General features: G+C 36.7%; 1 protein-coding gene across 3 annotated transcripts in view; it reads left to right on the plus strand.

Annotated features, from left to right (window-relative positions):
- SLC26A7 (solute carrier family 26 member 7) overlaps nt 1-14413 on the plus strand; it is an 85914-nt gene that overhangs the window by 15543 nt on the left and 55958 nt on the right. For all 3 annotated transcript variants that reach the window (XM_017830573.1, XM_017830570.1, XM_017830572.1), the window contains exons 3-4: nt 8849-8959; nt 13621-13793. In XM_017830573.1, the coding sequence (XP_017686062.1) occupies nt 8849-8959; nt 13621-13793 (284 nt within the window). The remainder of the gene's footprint in view (nt 1-8848; nt 8960-13620; nt 13794-14413) is intronic.

A 14413-nucleotide genomic window follows, 5' to 3' on the forward strand; every position in this document is an offset into this window, starting at 1 on the left:
CAAAAAACCCGAACCCACAAATGTTTTTTCAGCCTTAAAAAAAAAAAAAAGAGTGTTACAAAGCTGTGAAAAACAAAAACCTGATACTTTCTGTTTAAGTATTTGGTCTGAACTGAAGCCTCAGTACAAAATTAGAACTTTGACTGAACTTTGACTCAGTTTTCCTGAAGGACGATGACTTTGCCCATGTGGGAAATGGTCAAGAATGAGGATATGTAACTTAGATTAAACACAGAAAATGAAACGCATTCAAATTGAAGGCTGAGATGGGTAATCATCATCTCAGAATTCTGAAAAATTAGGTAAGTGACACTGCAGATCTGGTAACAATTACCCTAGATGATTCTGTCAAATTTGAAATTATATTCTATGATTGATAGTGAGTATAGTGTATCCCAGTTACAAGTCTGTATTGCAGATGAGGAACTGGACCAGATGCAAGCAATAGAGGTGTATTTCCCTTTAGTGGTAATAATAATAATAATGAAATAATATTTACATGTAGAGCACTAAAGGATACCAGACTGATTGATTCTACTATGAAATTCTGAAGCAAGGCTCTGGGACATCTGGTGGGTTCTGCTTCAGATTTATGTATGCATTCTAAAGATGAAACTGCTGCTGTTCTCAGTTATGAGTAGTTTCAATGATCTTTTGGAAAATAATTAGCCTATTTGAAAAAAAAGAGTTGCTATGTGAGTTAGGGGCTGCACAGAAGCTGATGACCACTGGTAGTACTGTCCATTATCTGAAATATAGTGTGAAATTTTCATTGCCTCTGTTCATGGAAGATGATCAGTAGAAGAAAAGGCTAGGAGAAGGATCAGGAAAACCGAGATTATATTTGGGAGAAGACTTAAAAGGCTCAGATAGGTTAATTAAAACTTGAGAAGGTTTCTTCCTAATCAGGAAAGGCTTTTAAAGTAAAAGGCAGTTGCAGCACATGAAGAAATGAAAATAAAGTAGCATGACTATGTTTAGACTTAAAATTGGAAGCAGTTCTAAAAATATTCCATTTAAATATTGGAATAAGAAGATGAATCTCCTTATCACATAATTCCATCCACAGAAGTGCTAAATTACATGTTTGGCTATCATAAGGGGGAACAGAACACAGGGTACAGGGGGGTTCTTTCACAAGTTTATGTTCCCTTTCAGTGTCTGCTGCTATTCAAAAAAATTGTGAAGTTTTGAACTGAGGTGTATCCGTCAAAAAGTTAAGACAAATGCATGGGTTTTTTAAAACTAAAATAATGTCACTGTATTTCTGGATTCAATCTTTTCTTGTTAAGTTTCTGGTGTTAGGCTGGATTAATAAACATTAATAAACATGATGCAGTTTGTTTTGAAATAAAGATCTGTCCATGTCTGTGCATACTTAAAAACTCAGAAGATTTGGACTTTCAAATTTATCAGATTTTCAGTTATGTCAGCATTTGTAGTTTTAAAAAAATATCTTTTTTGTAGTCAACTATTATGTGATATACTTCATATAAAATTTGTATGGAGTGCTATACATTTGCTGCCTTTCCTATGACCTACCATGAACAAGAAATGCTTTGGCTCAAGTGGGTTTTGGTGGGCTGTTTTTTTGGAGGGTGGAGGGCCCTTGAGACATATTTCCTTTAAAAGTTAAATATGTAGATGGCATCTGATGAAATCAGTATTGTTATTCCTGCCAACTTTTTTTTCTTTCATTCTACAAACCCAATAATAACTCAGTGAATCTTGGTGTGGTTTGTATGTTTTAATTAAAGTTAATTTAATCTGGAGCTGGATTTATTGCTGAATAACTAATTTCTAAACACTGGCTGGAGACCTTGCCATTAAAAAAAATGAACGACACTGCCTTCATGCATTCCAGAACTGGTGTCCAGTGTTTTGGAAGGCATGATGCCAAAAGCTTATACTTTTTTTTTCCTTAGCTTTTCATGGAGGAACCCCAGCTGTGTCATCTCAAGGGTGATAGTTGTTGGGGGTTTATTTCAGGCTCTGACCATAAATGAAGACATTAATATACTCTGAGCTGACTAACTGGAGCTAATAATTTTATTAAGGGTAAAGCTGTCTTGTAAATATACATCTGGCATACAAATTTCATGTGTAGATTGAATAGAAATTGAATAAGCACATTTGGAAACAGAGCCAGAAAAATCTGCTACAGAATGCATTGGAGAATCCATGTAGTTCATAAATGAATTGTGGAAGAGAATGTCCAGTTGAACTCTGTTTAAGTTCTCCCATGCAAAGAATAATGATGTAAGCTGAATATGAAATGTAACATGTTAGTGAGTAAACGTGGGACAACATTTCATATTTTACAACTTTTCAGCAGAGACGAAAGGCACTTAATGCTGCTGTGCATGCAATATTTAATTTCTAAAGACTATAAAAATTCTTCCAAGTTATGTGCTTGGAGGTTTTGCAAGTTATGTGCTAATACAGAGCTGTTTGACAGACTACCAGAAATGTGAATTCAGTTTCTGAATGACCTCTGACTCTTTTGGAGCCTCATGTCTGGATACACTCACCTTTGTGTGACCGGATGATCTGCGTGGATGTCACATCCCTACGCTGTGGTTGCCTGAGCACCATGGACAGAGACTGAAAAATCCAGGAAATGTTGATTCCTGAAGGAAGAAGAAATGACACCACATGTAATCTTCCAGATCAGAGAGATCAGGAAAATTGTTAGTGTTCAGATCCTTGGCCACCAATTTGCCAAATGGATGCCCTTTTCATGGATTTCAAGAAGTCCAGTTCCTCTTGATTAAGGCCTGTCATCACTCATGTTAGGTTTTTGTTTCTCTGCAGTGTTGATGCTTCTCAAAAACTTCCTCATAGTTACCTACTTGTCAGAAACTTCTTATGGCTTCATTCTTTGTATATTCTTACTGAGATGCAGAGGAATTTACCTATAAACCACTTTCAAAATGCTTCTTTTATTTTGGAGATGGCCAGATTCTTCAGGTATTATGGCTGACTAATGATTATAGCTCATAGAATTCTCTGTGTAACGGTTTATAAAATCTCTGTTGTGTTCAGATATTGTGTCAAATTCATCCTAAAGAGTTCTTAATACTACATCTTGGATTGTCTGTCAAGAGTCATAGGTTTTTTCAGGCTATTAAAAGAAAATACTAGATTTTTTTTTTTATTCTATTTATTTTAATGTGAATCTAAACTTTTTTTATGTACAGAAGGTCAAGCTTTCTTGAATAGAGAAATTATAAGTGGGTCACACAGCCCACTTGTTTCTTCTACCATAATGCTTGCAGATCTTTTTTGAACATTAAGATGTAAATGCCAGTATTGGGAAATCTGCAAAGTGGTAGAGTAGAACACTGTTTTCTCAAACCTACCTTTGATGCAGTTGCCAGATGGTAAGCTGGGAGAGCTGCATTTCAGATACTATGACTAACACAACTGAGATGCTTAATTCTCACCAGACCAAAGAAGACAATTAGATGGGAAGGAACTGCACTGAACTTTCCTTCAAAAAAGAGACAATAGTTGCTAACTGTGTGGTGTTTAAAAGATTTATGGTTCACCGTTCAGAATCTGTTCTTCCATCTTGCCTTTATGTTCTTCCTTTGTCTGAGGCTTTGAATGACAGAAGAACCAAGGAATGATTTTAAGCTCTTGATACTTTTGTCATTAAATAACTCAGACAGAAGATACAATCCACACTTGTAGCCCCAGCAAACGGAGCCATTATGAAACAGAGATCTCGCAAGCACGAGGTGAATCTGTATTGAGAGAACTGCTGTTGATCTTCTCGGTTTTTGGAGATAGATGACATTATTTCCAAAGGATCATTTTGTGTTAATAGCTTTTAATCAACTCACTGTCAAAGCATCTCCAGAACTGTAGGTTTGTATAGGAAAGTTGTTATGAAATATAATATTAAAAATGTTTTATGTGGTGGGTTTCTTCAGTAAAAGTCAGCTATCCTGGAGTTATAAATTGAAGCCTGTGATATGAGTCATTGGGCGTTTGATTTGTTAGTTCTCCAAGAAGGATAGATAGGAGACTCATTAAATATGTATTAATTCTACATTTTAGGGCATCCACAGGAAATACCTTTCTTACTACATAAGTCAGCTTTGTGAACAATGGGAGCAATTGTATTTTTCTGAAGCATCAGAGAGAGTGACCTCAGCTCTGCAGATAGCGTTTTTGAGTGGGATAAGATGTATTAGTGTCATTTTGGGTGCCATAAACTTGGGGCCTGACCATCTTGATATAGTCAAATTTGAGAGTAAAAGGTTACAATAACAAAAAGTTATTTGAATATACACTTTATCAGAAAAAAACTTTTAATTTTATAGCTTTTCACAGTAAATATTAAATGATACAAATTTTTATACTCCTCAAATTAATTATAGGCTTACTACTTTTCCTGTTTCTTCATTTAATTTCTGGTTTGAGTATCCTATTTCCAAAAGACGTGTTTCCTCAGAACAGATGTATGTATCATGAGCGTATTTCCAGATGCAGAAAATTGTTAACTGACCATACTCTGATGATTCATGAGTCTTCCTATGGAAAATATTTTTTTATTGCCATAGTTTTGGCACTAGTGTAGCATTGGCCTCTTTAGCCACCAGTGCGCTTGTAGCAAATGTGAGTAGAGTCCTTCCCAAATATTCGTTCGCGAAGCCCAGCCATGATTGAGTTAGCAGAAACTATCAACTTAAATGGAGACCTTTCTCCTGTGGTAGGAGATGGCCTTGTTTCTATTTGTATCAAGCTTGTTCTTTTGTAGGTACTTGTGTTTGACGCTGGTCAGCAGTGGTGAACATCTCTTCCTTTTCAGCACGGTGTGCCAGAGTATTGTTATGCACTTGGTGTTAATCGGAAAGGAACATTTTCAGTGAAAATGTGTCCTACAATGTTATCTTATGATAAAGAGGTAGTTAAAACAAACAGTATTAATGTACTGTATCTGAACTTACTGTTCATTATGTGTTTGCATTTCTTTTCATGGAATTTATATTCTTATATGAAAATCTTAATGTCACTGCCACAGGGGTTTCCTCCGCATTATCCGTGAAGATTATGTGAGATCCTTATTTTATGATACATTTCTTTTGAGTGTTATTACTGTTTGGAATGAAAAAATTAAAATAATGTTTCATGTCTTTTGACTAGTTCTTGAGCATATGGAATGCATTGCAGTGAAGTTTAATATGAAAATTAAGGAAATAAGTTGAAACATACTACCAATTATATCTTTAAAAGTATTTCAACTCTTAGAATATTTTATACATAATCAGAAAGCCTGAAGCCTTTACTAATTCTATTTTATAAAGCCTCTCTGCTCTTACACATGATTGACATACTTCAGTAATGAGAGTAAAAACCTAACAAAGAAAGCCAGGACTTGAGTCAAAGGCTGTTAATTTTATCTCTGTCCTGACTGCCATGACTTCATCATGAAATAAAATGACACACTGCTTCTAAAACTTAATACAAAGAGAACAGGGAAGGTCTGTGCATGAAATGAAAAAATCAAGGGCAGCAGCATCTGCGAGTAAAATCAAAATTCCTGTTGGATGCTGAGGGTTTGCTGGGCAGGATAGCCCCATTTCCACAGTTTTATAGGACTCATGCCAGATTTCTGTTGGTCAGTTCTTCTGACTGTAAGGGTTCATTCAGCTTGTGCCTCTCTGTTCCTCTCAGCCCTGTTCAGAGAGCTGAACTGAGATGTTGACACAGTGTGTGTGTGTATGTGACCTAGGGCTGCATTGAGCTCTTGCACTTTACCCACAACATGTACAGTTTGTACTGGATCAAACACAGTCTGGCCATGATTGTCAAATGTTTCAGATTCAGAAGATCTTAGGAAACATAAAACCAATGTAAACGTGTAGAAAAGTGAGAACTGGCTTTTACAGCTAGATGGTGACAGAATATTTTGTAGTAGCTGAAGCCTTGTTTTCCTTCTAAATGTTGAGAGGAAAAAACAATGTATACTGTTCTTAGCCCTGGATTGATTGATTTCCATTGAATAGTTAAAGAGCTAGTGGTCCCTCTTCTGGAACTATGTTAGCTCAGCCTGTGGCATAGTATGTGCCCTTCGGTTTTCTTCTGTACAGCTTCTAAGCTAATTTTCTCTTGACCTGTATGATAAGGTTACTTAAAAGTGAAACATAGATTTTGTAGGGAAAATTTCAAGGTCCAAAATTAACACAATTGAAATATAAACTTTAGAATGATATGAACGTAACCTATTTTCTGCAAAATGAACTTGAAATTTCAAAACATATCTTTCAAAATTTCAAAATTTTAACCTTTCCCAGTAAAGAGGGAGCTTTTGTGCTTCCCTTGTAACACGAGTCCACGCAAATGGAGAAAAGGATGCAAGGAAGCGGGCATGTAAAGGAACTCACCAAGGTGAGTTGTCTATGCATTGTGTAGGTAGGTGTTCTGCACAGTGTGAATTGAAATTTTTGGAAATAGGATTGTTTTCAAATGAAAATGTTCTATATTTGTAATTCTCTGGTTCAGTGTTAGGCAATTCCTTTCATTTAATGAGTATCTTAAATATAGAAAGTTTTACAGATCATCTTAATCAGGATTTTTAGACCTCTTCCCAAAATGCTGGTTCAGCATTCAGTACTGAATGTTGTGTATTTCCCTTATGCTTGTCTGCACAGACAGGTCCCTTCATTTCAATTATGTTGTTATAATTAAAGTGAGGCTGAAGTTATACTTATTTTTCCGATTCCTTTACTTTTTGGAGAGTAAAATAAATTAGCCTTGCATAATGCTTTATTGAAAGACTGGAATATCTATGTGAGTATTATTCTACTAGTGAATTAATTACAACCTTTTTATCTGCTTTTGGTTTTGTTCATAAAATGGTTATAAGGGAAGAACTTTTCAATGTTAAACAAGCCTTAAAAATTTCTTTCCCCTATTCACTATTTCCCCCCACCCCATTCATAGTCAGTTTTTTCTGGTTGGGGTCACGCAGTTCTCTCCTGTGTTGTTTTTATTTTCCTCGGGCACACCCTTCTGTGTTGCTCTTGGGTCAGCATCTTCTTCTACATCTATTGATCATATGAACATGGATGTCACACTACAGTTTCAGAGATCTTTCTGGTTTATGATAATACTGTGCTATGAGAAAAAGGCAGAAGTGTTGATCAATAGATGCACTAATTAAAAGAGCAATGAAGTCCATTTCAGTTAAAAAGTTTTAAACCAGACACACTTTGATATATGTCTTCTCTCCAAGTCATAACTAATAGTGCTACTTTGCTGAGCCCAGTATGGATGAAGACGTCCATGTAAGACACATCTCAGCAAAATCTTTGCCATGATGTTTTTCTAAGAACAGATGTAGTACTAGACCTTGCTTGCTTCACATGGAACTTGACACTTCTGATCTTCTGGCATTTTCTTGCCTCCCCCCACCATATTTTTCATTTTTATTTATCTTTGTTTATCTTTATTACAGACTCAAATGAAAATTCAAGGAGTTTTTGAATCAAAATGTTCACAATTGACGCATAAACCGAAGCCCCTAAGCAAAGACACTCTTTGGCACTCTCAATAATATTAAGGCCCCATACACCAACATTTCAGGTAAAAAATGCTTTTTGGAGCAGTCAGGAAAGCTTGGTGAGAACAATTAATCCTACACATTTAATTCTCTTTGGAGATTTTAAACGTAAACAGAAGGCAACATCATTCCATAGATCTGAATCACCTCTGTTGCAGACCACACGTGGTCATTCTCCCAATACACACACGTATGCACTAGCTTGTGCATCCACTCAGATTGAGGGTGGACTTCAGGAAGGCACCTTGTGTGTTACACAAGCCAGTCCTTTCGTCCCTGCTGCACAATGAGGTATTCACCAAGATCTGTGGAGAAACTCTGCAAAGTAAGTTCTCCTACTCTTAGTTTCCAGTAGTAAGAACTGTGAAATGGCAGTAGAGCTTGCTCTTGCATGTTCTGAGAAGTCTCTCTTTCTGCTGACTTGAAAGGAGTCAATGCAGTCTGGCTTGCTATCTTGGGTATCTCAAGTTGAACAGCAACCAAAGCTCCTGCTTTGCAGGAATGTTTCTGTTAAAAGATGAGTTCTTGGCATATTTTGAGACTTTCTAAGAAAAAGATGGATGCTCTCTTCTATAGCTAAGCGATGAAGGTAACTAGTAAGTCTATAAAGTTAAACCCTAACCAATTCAGTTCATTCTTCATCTCAACATGAAACTCAAATACTTTCTGTTTCTTTACAGAAAGTTTTTTTACAGAAAGTTTCTTTCTTCAGCTTTACATAATGAAAAAATGTTAATATCTAAAGGCTTAAAAAACCCAGGCACCTAAAAAGAATGAACTTTGGAACTTTTTTTTGTTTAAGAAATTAGAAGAAAGCAGAATGAAGGGGTTCCATCCAAACCAAAATTATAGGTTTTGAACTGTTTGTAAGAAATAACCATCTCACTGCCTGGAGCCCTGGCAGTCTCAAACCTATGTTTGTGAGGGTGGGAGTGAAACAATGCTACCTTCTCTTGCAAGGCCTGGCAATTAAAAAAAAGTTTGGAACTACTGATGGAGACAACTTGGAAACATGGTAGCTGGTGAACCAGTTATTTCTGCTGGTGACCAAGACTCAAAAGAAAATAAGAGGATTTTGATGATGAAATGAAAAACCTTCCACAGTTTTCCTGATTTTAATTGTGCAGTTGTTGACATGCTCTAGGTTTTAATAAATGAAGGTGGGTTTTTTTCTGCTCTTAATAAAGTTGTAGATATTTCCTCATTAAAAAAACCAAACCAAACAGAACAGTTTTATCTTCATATAGTGAAATAATTCCATTTAACTTTCTATAGGGCTGGCCTTTGCTGCTCTGTCTTCAGTCCATCCAGTTTTTGGTCTATATGGCTCTTTCTTCCCTGTCATAGTTTATGCCATATTTGGAATGGGACGTCATGTTGCAACAGGTAAGTATCTATTTCCTAAAAACCTTTTCAAAAATAAAAAACTGGAAATTGAACTTTTGTTTTAAGATCAATGGAAGGAAAATATCATCTATGACTAAACATCAAATTATGGTTTTTGCTTCTTTTTACACCTATTTTTTGTCAGTTTAAGTACTTTAAAGAGCCTCATTAAGAATATATTGGAGTTACTTCTGCCACTATAATTTAAAATTGGATTGACACTTCTTTTGTAAGTGTAACTTATTAAGAGTTTCTGTGTTTTAACTCTGCTTTAGAAATCTGCTTCAGGCTAAGATTTTAACAAAGGGCTCTGCCAACAAGATATATGCAAATGGGACTGAAAAAGGCTCGATTGCCTCTTAAACCATAGAAAACACATTACTTCTCAACTGTCTAAACCACAAATCCTCCATTTTTTAGGAAAAAAAAAAGGCTTTTTGTGCCTATTACTTGCTATTGTATTAAAGCTGGAGACTCTCCCAGTGAGGGCTGCTGTCCACACTTGTAGACTAGTTAGATAGGTAGTGAAAGGTGCTCCCTGGCTACTATGCTGGTAGTTATGAGTTACTTGTTTACCCTCAGCAGTCACAGCAGCTGCAAGAATTGAATGGCTTTGATCTCCTAGGTTAGGCTGGTTAATGCTCTGTTTCTGATCCCAAAGAAACTAAATTATATGTGGAAGCTGGAGATAGTACTCATTACGTTGAACCACAAATTGTTTGCCATGCAGAAGTTGGCACTTGGTGGCCTCTGAAGTTTGCAACTAGGATGAGACAGGCCCAGTAGTAACACACATCATGACTGGGTAAAGGGAAGCAACCTCTGTGGCTGTCAGAAGGTTTAAGGAGGAGGAGGGATGTTTTCCTTAAGGAGGAGAAAAAGTCCTGAAAGGAGAAAAGATGGTTGTGGGTAATCACACACAAAATGAACTCTGCAGAATCTCATTGCTCTCATGTATGCAATGTTTTAGTAAGCAGTTAGCAAGATATTTTTGAGCACCTTTTTTGATCAAAAACATTCAGTTAAATTACAAAAAAAGAAAAATCCAACCAGCTGTAAATTGTCTTAGAGCAAAAGTAAAGCTGAAAGTTTGTTTTCCCTAGATACACAAAAAGTATTTGAACCTCGTGATGTTCGAAAAAGATCTGTGGATGCTGTTAGTGTCCTAATGTTGTAATGACTGTACTCAGCCCATGTGAAAAAGAGAAGCATTTGAAAAGAAGTGAAAATTTAGAATTTGGAAAATTAATTTTACTCTTGAGTACAGACAGATTAGTACACTTACTAAAACATGAACCTATATTAAAAAACTATATTAACAAGTGTTGTCAGAAGTTTGTTGGTGTAAGATTATTAGGAAGACAAGAATCCATCATATGTAGGAAAGCAGATAAGTAAGTATCTGGCTGGCATAAATTCTACTAATTAAAACAGATGATAAAATAGGTAGGTACAAGCTGTTAAGTTTGATGTTTTATTCTTGGGAGGGAATGATGTTCAGAGAATGACTTGCTTAGTCCCACAGCTTCAAGTCTGCAGATTTCTGCATGGTCAGTGGTGCAGAAACCTATTCCTTCACTGATATCTATTACAGAATTTAACTTTAATCAAAAAAAGGCAGCAAAACAGTTCTCTAGCAGTAATGAAGATTTTTTTTAAATTAATAAATTTGTGTGACATATGTTGTCAGTCATTTCAGCAGAAAAGTCTCATGCACTCCTCCCACCACTCGGTTGAGCTGTTGAGCTGTGTAGGCTGAACTGGAGCTATACTGCCTGCCTCAGTTTCCCAAATGTTCCATAATTCCTTGTGAACATTGAAGACAATCTCTTCACCTATCAGCATTTTCTGTAAGATCTGTGGTGCTCTCCATATATACACAGGCTATAAAAGTGTCCTTTGGTAGTGAGGTTAGTCATGTTAATATGAAACGGAAAATTCATCAGTGGCCCAGTTCTGTCAGCTTTTACTCATTTTAAATGTCTCTTCTTTGAGATGGCTGATCTACTCTAAAAGATTATACACCTGAGCGACAAACACCTACACCTTTTCCTTCACTGTTTGTGATATGATTGATTTTGAAGCATCCTCTGAGACAACTTCATCCATCATAATAACACCTTTAGGTCTTTGATTTAAGACAGAATTTTATGTAAACTGTTTTCAAATTCAATTTTATGTAAACTGAATTTTTTTAAGTAAAAATGAGAGAACAGGCTTAAAAGAAAAAAAAAGCAATCTGAAAAACAAAATATTTACAGCTATCCTGTTGCTTGAAAAAAATGTATTTTTGGCCTAGATAAAAAAAAGAAAATGTAATCAAAATAAACTCCATCATGGTTTGATGGGAAAAATTAAAGGGACTCTCTTGAGAAACAGTTTGCCACTTGAAAAATGGAAAGCTTGGCCATATGAGGTGGGCAGGAAAGTGATGAAATGTGACAGGTCAAACATATGTAGGAACATTAAGGGGCTAAAAAAAAAAATTTAAAGAATTCCGTGGAGAGTATGATCAAACTGGTAGTTAAAGTTTCTTTAAATCCTCCAAAATCAAGACAGTGAGAAGTAAATTGGTGGCATATCTTTCTGGCAGAGGTGTAATTAGGACATTCTGTGACAAGGCCACAGGATTGTCAAGTTGTCAGTGTAATTTCATTGTCATAAGGGCTCTGCGGGGAATGCTGGGAATGTCAGACCTGTTGGTAATAAAAATAAAAACACTGAATCATAGAATCTTAGAATCACAGGATGACCTGGGTTGGAAGGGACCTTAAAGATCATCTAGTTCCAACACTCCTCTCATGGGCAGGGACACCTTTCACTAGACCAGGTTGCTCAGTACCCCATTCAATCTGGCCTTGAACATTTCTAGGGATGGGGTGAAAAAAAAAAAGTATAATCGGAGTCTGTTGGAGAGGAGTTAATATGACTTCTGTAAAGGAAAATCCTACCTCTCTAACCTCCACGGGTATGTATGAGTGTCAATAAGCACATGAAGAAAGGAAATGCTTTGAATATAAGTTATCAAAATGGTCAAACAGCTACTGATAAGATTCCACACCAAAGGTCACTAAAGAAACTAAGTTGTCCTTGTGATAGAAGAAAAGTCCTTTTATTAATTATTAGTAGATTAAAGGTTAAGAAGCAAAAGGTAGGACTTCATGGCCATTTTTCAGGGTGGTGGTGTTCCTGGTAGGTTCCCAAGGAATTCATGCTGGGAATCCTGGGCCTTTATGAAGGCCACAGTGAGGGTAGTACTTTGTTCACTGGGTCCTGTAACAGTAGAATAAAAGTGAGTTCAATGAGATATAATTTTAAAAGACTTTTAAAGTATAGATTAAATAAAATAGTACAGCAGACGGTGAACTTCTGGAACCCGCTCTCAGAGGACATTGTAGAGGGAGAAATTACAAGCAGGTTGAAACAAACCTTTGACAAATTCATGAACTAGTCCACAAAGTCAAAAAGGGTCGGGTAGGGATGTACTTTAACACAACAGCTATGCATGCTGGTAATAAGGGCAATGGCCTGCAGAAAATGGCCAGGCTTGTGTGTTTTTCCTGAGTAACACCTCTGACTGTCACGGCTGGAGGCAGAGTACTGGGCAAGATGGACAGTTGATCTGACATGGTAAGACATCTCTTATGCTCCTATAGCTCTTCATGAATGTGTGCTTATTAAGCTATTAGAGGGTGTCCAAAGGAGGGCAATGAAGTTGGTGAAGGGCCTTGAGGGGAAGCTGTTTGAGGGGTGGCTGAGGGCACTTGGTGTGTTCAGCCTGGAGAAGAGGAGACTGAGGGGAGACCTCATTGCAGTTACAACCTCCTCTTGAGGGGAAGAGCAGGGGCAGACACTGACCTCTTCTCTGTGGTGACCAGTGACAGGACCTGAGGGAATGGTCTGAAGTTGTGTCAAGGAAGGTTTATGTTGGATATCAGGAAAAGGTTCCTCACCCAGAGGGTGGTTGGGTGCTGGAACAGGCTCCTCTGGGGAAGTGGTCACAGCACCAAGCCTGACAGAGTTCAAGAAGCATTTGGACAATGCCCTTGGGCACATGGTGTGACTCTTGGGGATGGTCCTATGCAGGGCTAAGGGTTAGACTTTTATGATCCTTGTGGGTCCCTTCCAATTCAACATATTCTGTGATTCTGTAATTCTGTGATTTATCTGAGTGTCAGTAAACTTGCTTTATCTCAGCTGCTAAATGTTTCTCTCATAATGTGCCTCCATTTATTAGAATGCTAGGTGCTATGAAATGGGCTAGGTATCATATGTATATAATAAATTAATTGCCCTAGAAATTTGGTTCATGAACACTTGGGATTCTCAGACAAATAGCTGTTTGGTCACGTCCAGGGTGAGTTAAAAGCATTTCTGATAACTTGAAATAGCTGTAAATTGCTGTATTTGAATCTCTTTTGTAAACATGTCTAAATGAATGTGCTCAAAAAATTACATTTAATTCACCTGTAAAAATGGTATTTTACAGGAAGAAATATGTGTTAAATAGAAAAATTACCTTAAAAATTGTTCTTATCATGACAGAAATGTACAAAATGGTACCTTTACTCATAATGGCCAAGTTTTGAAAAAGAGACCATGAGTGATGAGTACATACAGATATAAAATTATTTTTCACTGATTTGTGGCTTTTTTTATAGGAACTTTTGCTTTAACTTCCTTAATATCTGCCAATGCAGTTGAGCGTCTTGTTCCTTCAGTCACCACTAATTTCACTGCAAACAATAATTCGGGAATTTTGGGCTTATCGGAGTTTGAAATGCAAAGGATTGGAGTTGCAGCAGCAGTTTCATTTCTAGGAGGAATCATTCAGGTTGGTAGAGGTCTCACGTTTACTCATGCACTGCCTTTGTGACAGCTGTGACATTTGTAATACTTTTATTTTTCTCACTTCTCTGAGAACAACTGATGAAAACATCTGGTCTGATGGTCATGAATGATGAAACTAATGTGTTTTAAGAATTTGCTGCTCCTTTGTTGAGGTGTAGTAATTATCTGTATACATGCTGCTAGTGTGTTACAATATGAAGTAAAACCACATTCAATCAGCTCTAATATAATGCTTAGTTGCTGTTGGTGCCCCTTTCTCTTCTCCTTCAGAAAAAAGACATGAATCAGCTCCTGGTAAGCACTGACATATTCCTTTGGATTTCTGTTGCTCTTGGCTTGAAGAGAAATACTATACAATATCCAATGATTAAAAACAGCAGGGAAAACGTTTAAATTCTCTCCAGGGTTTACACACCCATCATTAAAATGAAATAGTAAAACAGATGCCTTTGTATGATTCTCCAAAGCTTATTCAAATGATCAGAGGTCTTTTAAATTTCTTCTTTTTTCTTATTCTGACTGCAAGTGCTGAGTTCCTTTATCCATTGCCAGTTGCTTAGATCTTCAAGAAGGCTTCTCTCTTTCCTTGTAAGTATTAAAATG

Source organism: Lepidothrix coronata, unplaced genomic scaffold (genome assembly GCF_001604755.1).
Source record: "Lepidothrix coronata isolate B3197 unplaced genomic scaffold, Lepidothrix_coronata-1.0 Scaffold181, whole genome shotgun sequence".
In the NCBI taxonomy this organism is placed as follows: Eukaryota; Metazoa; Chordata; class Aves; order Passeriformes; family Pipridae; genus Lepidothrix; species Lepidothrix coronata.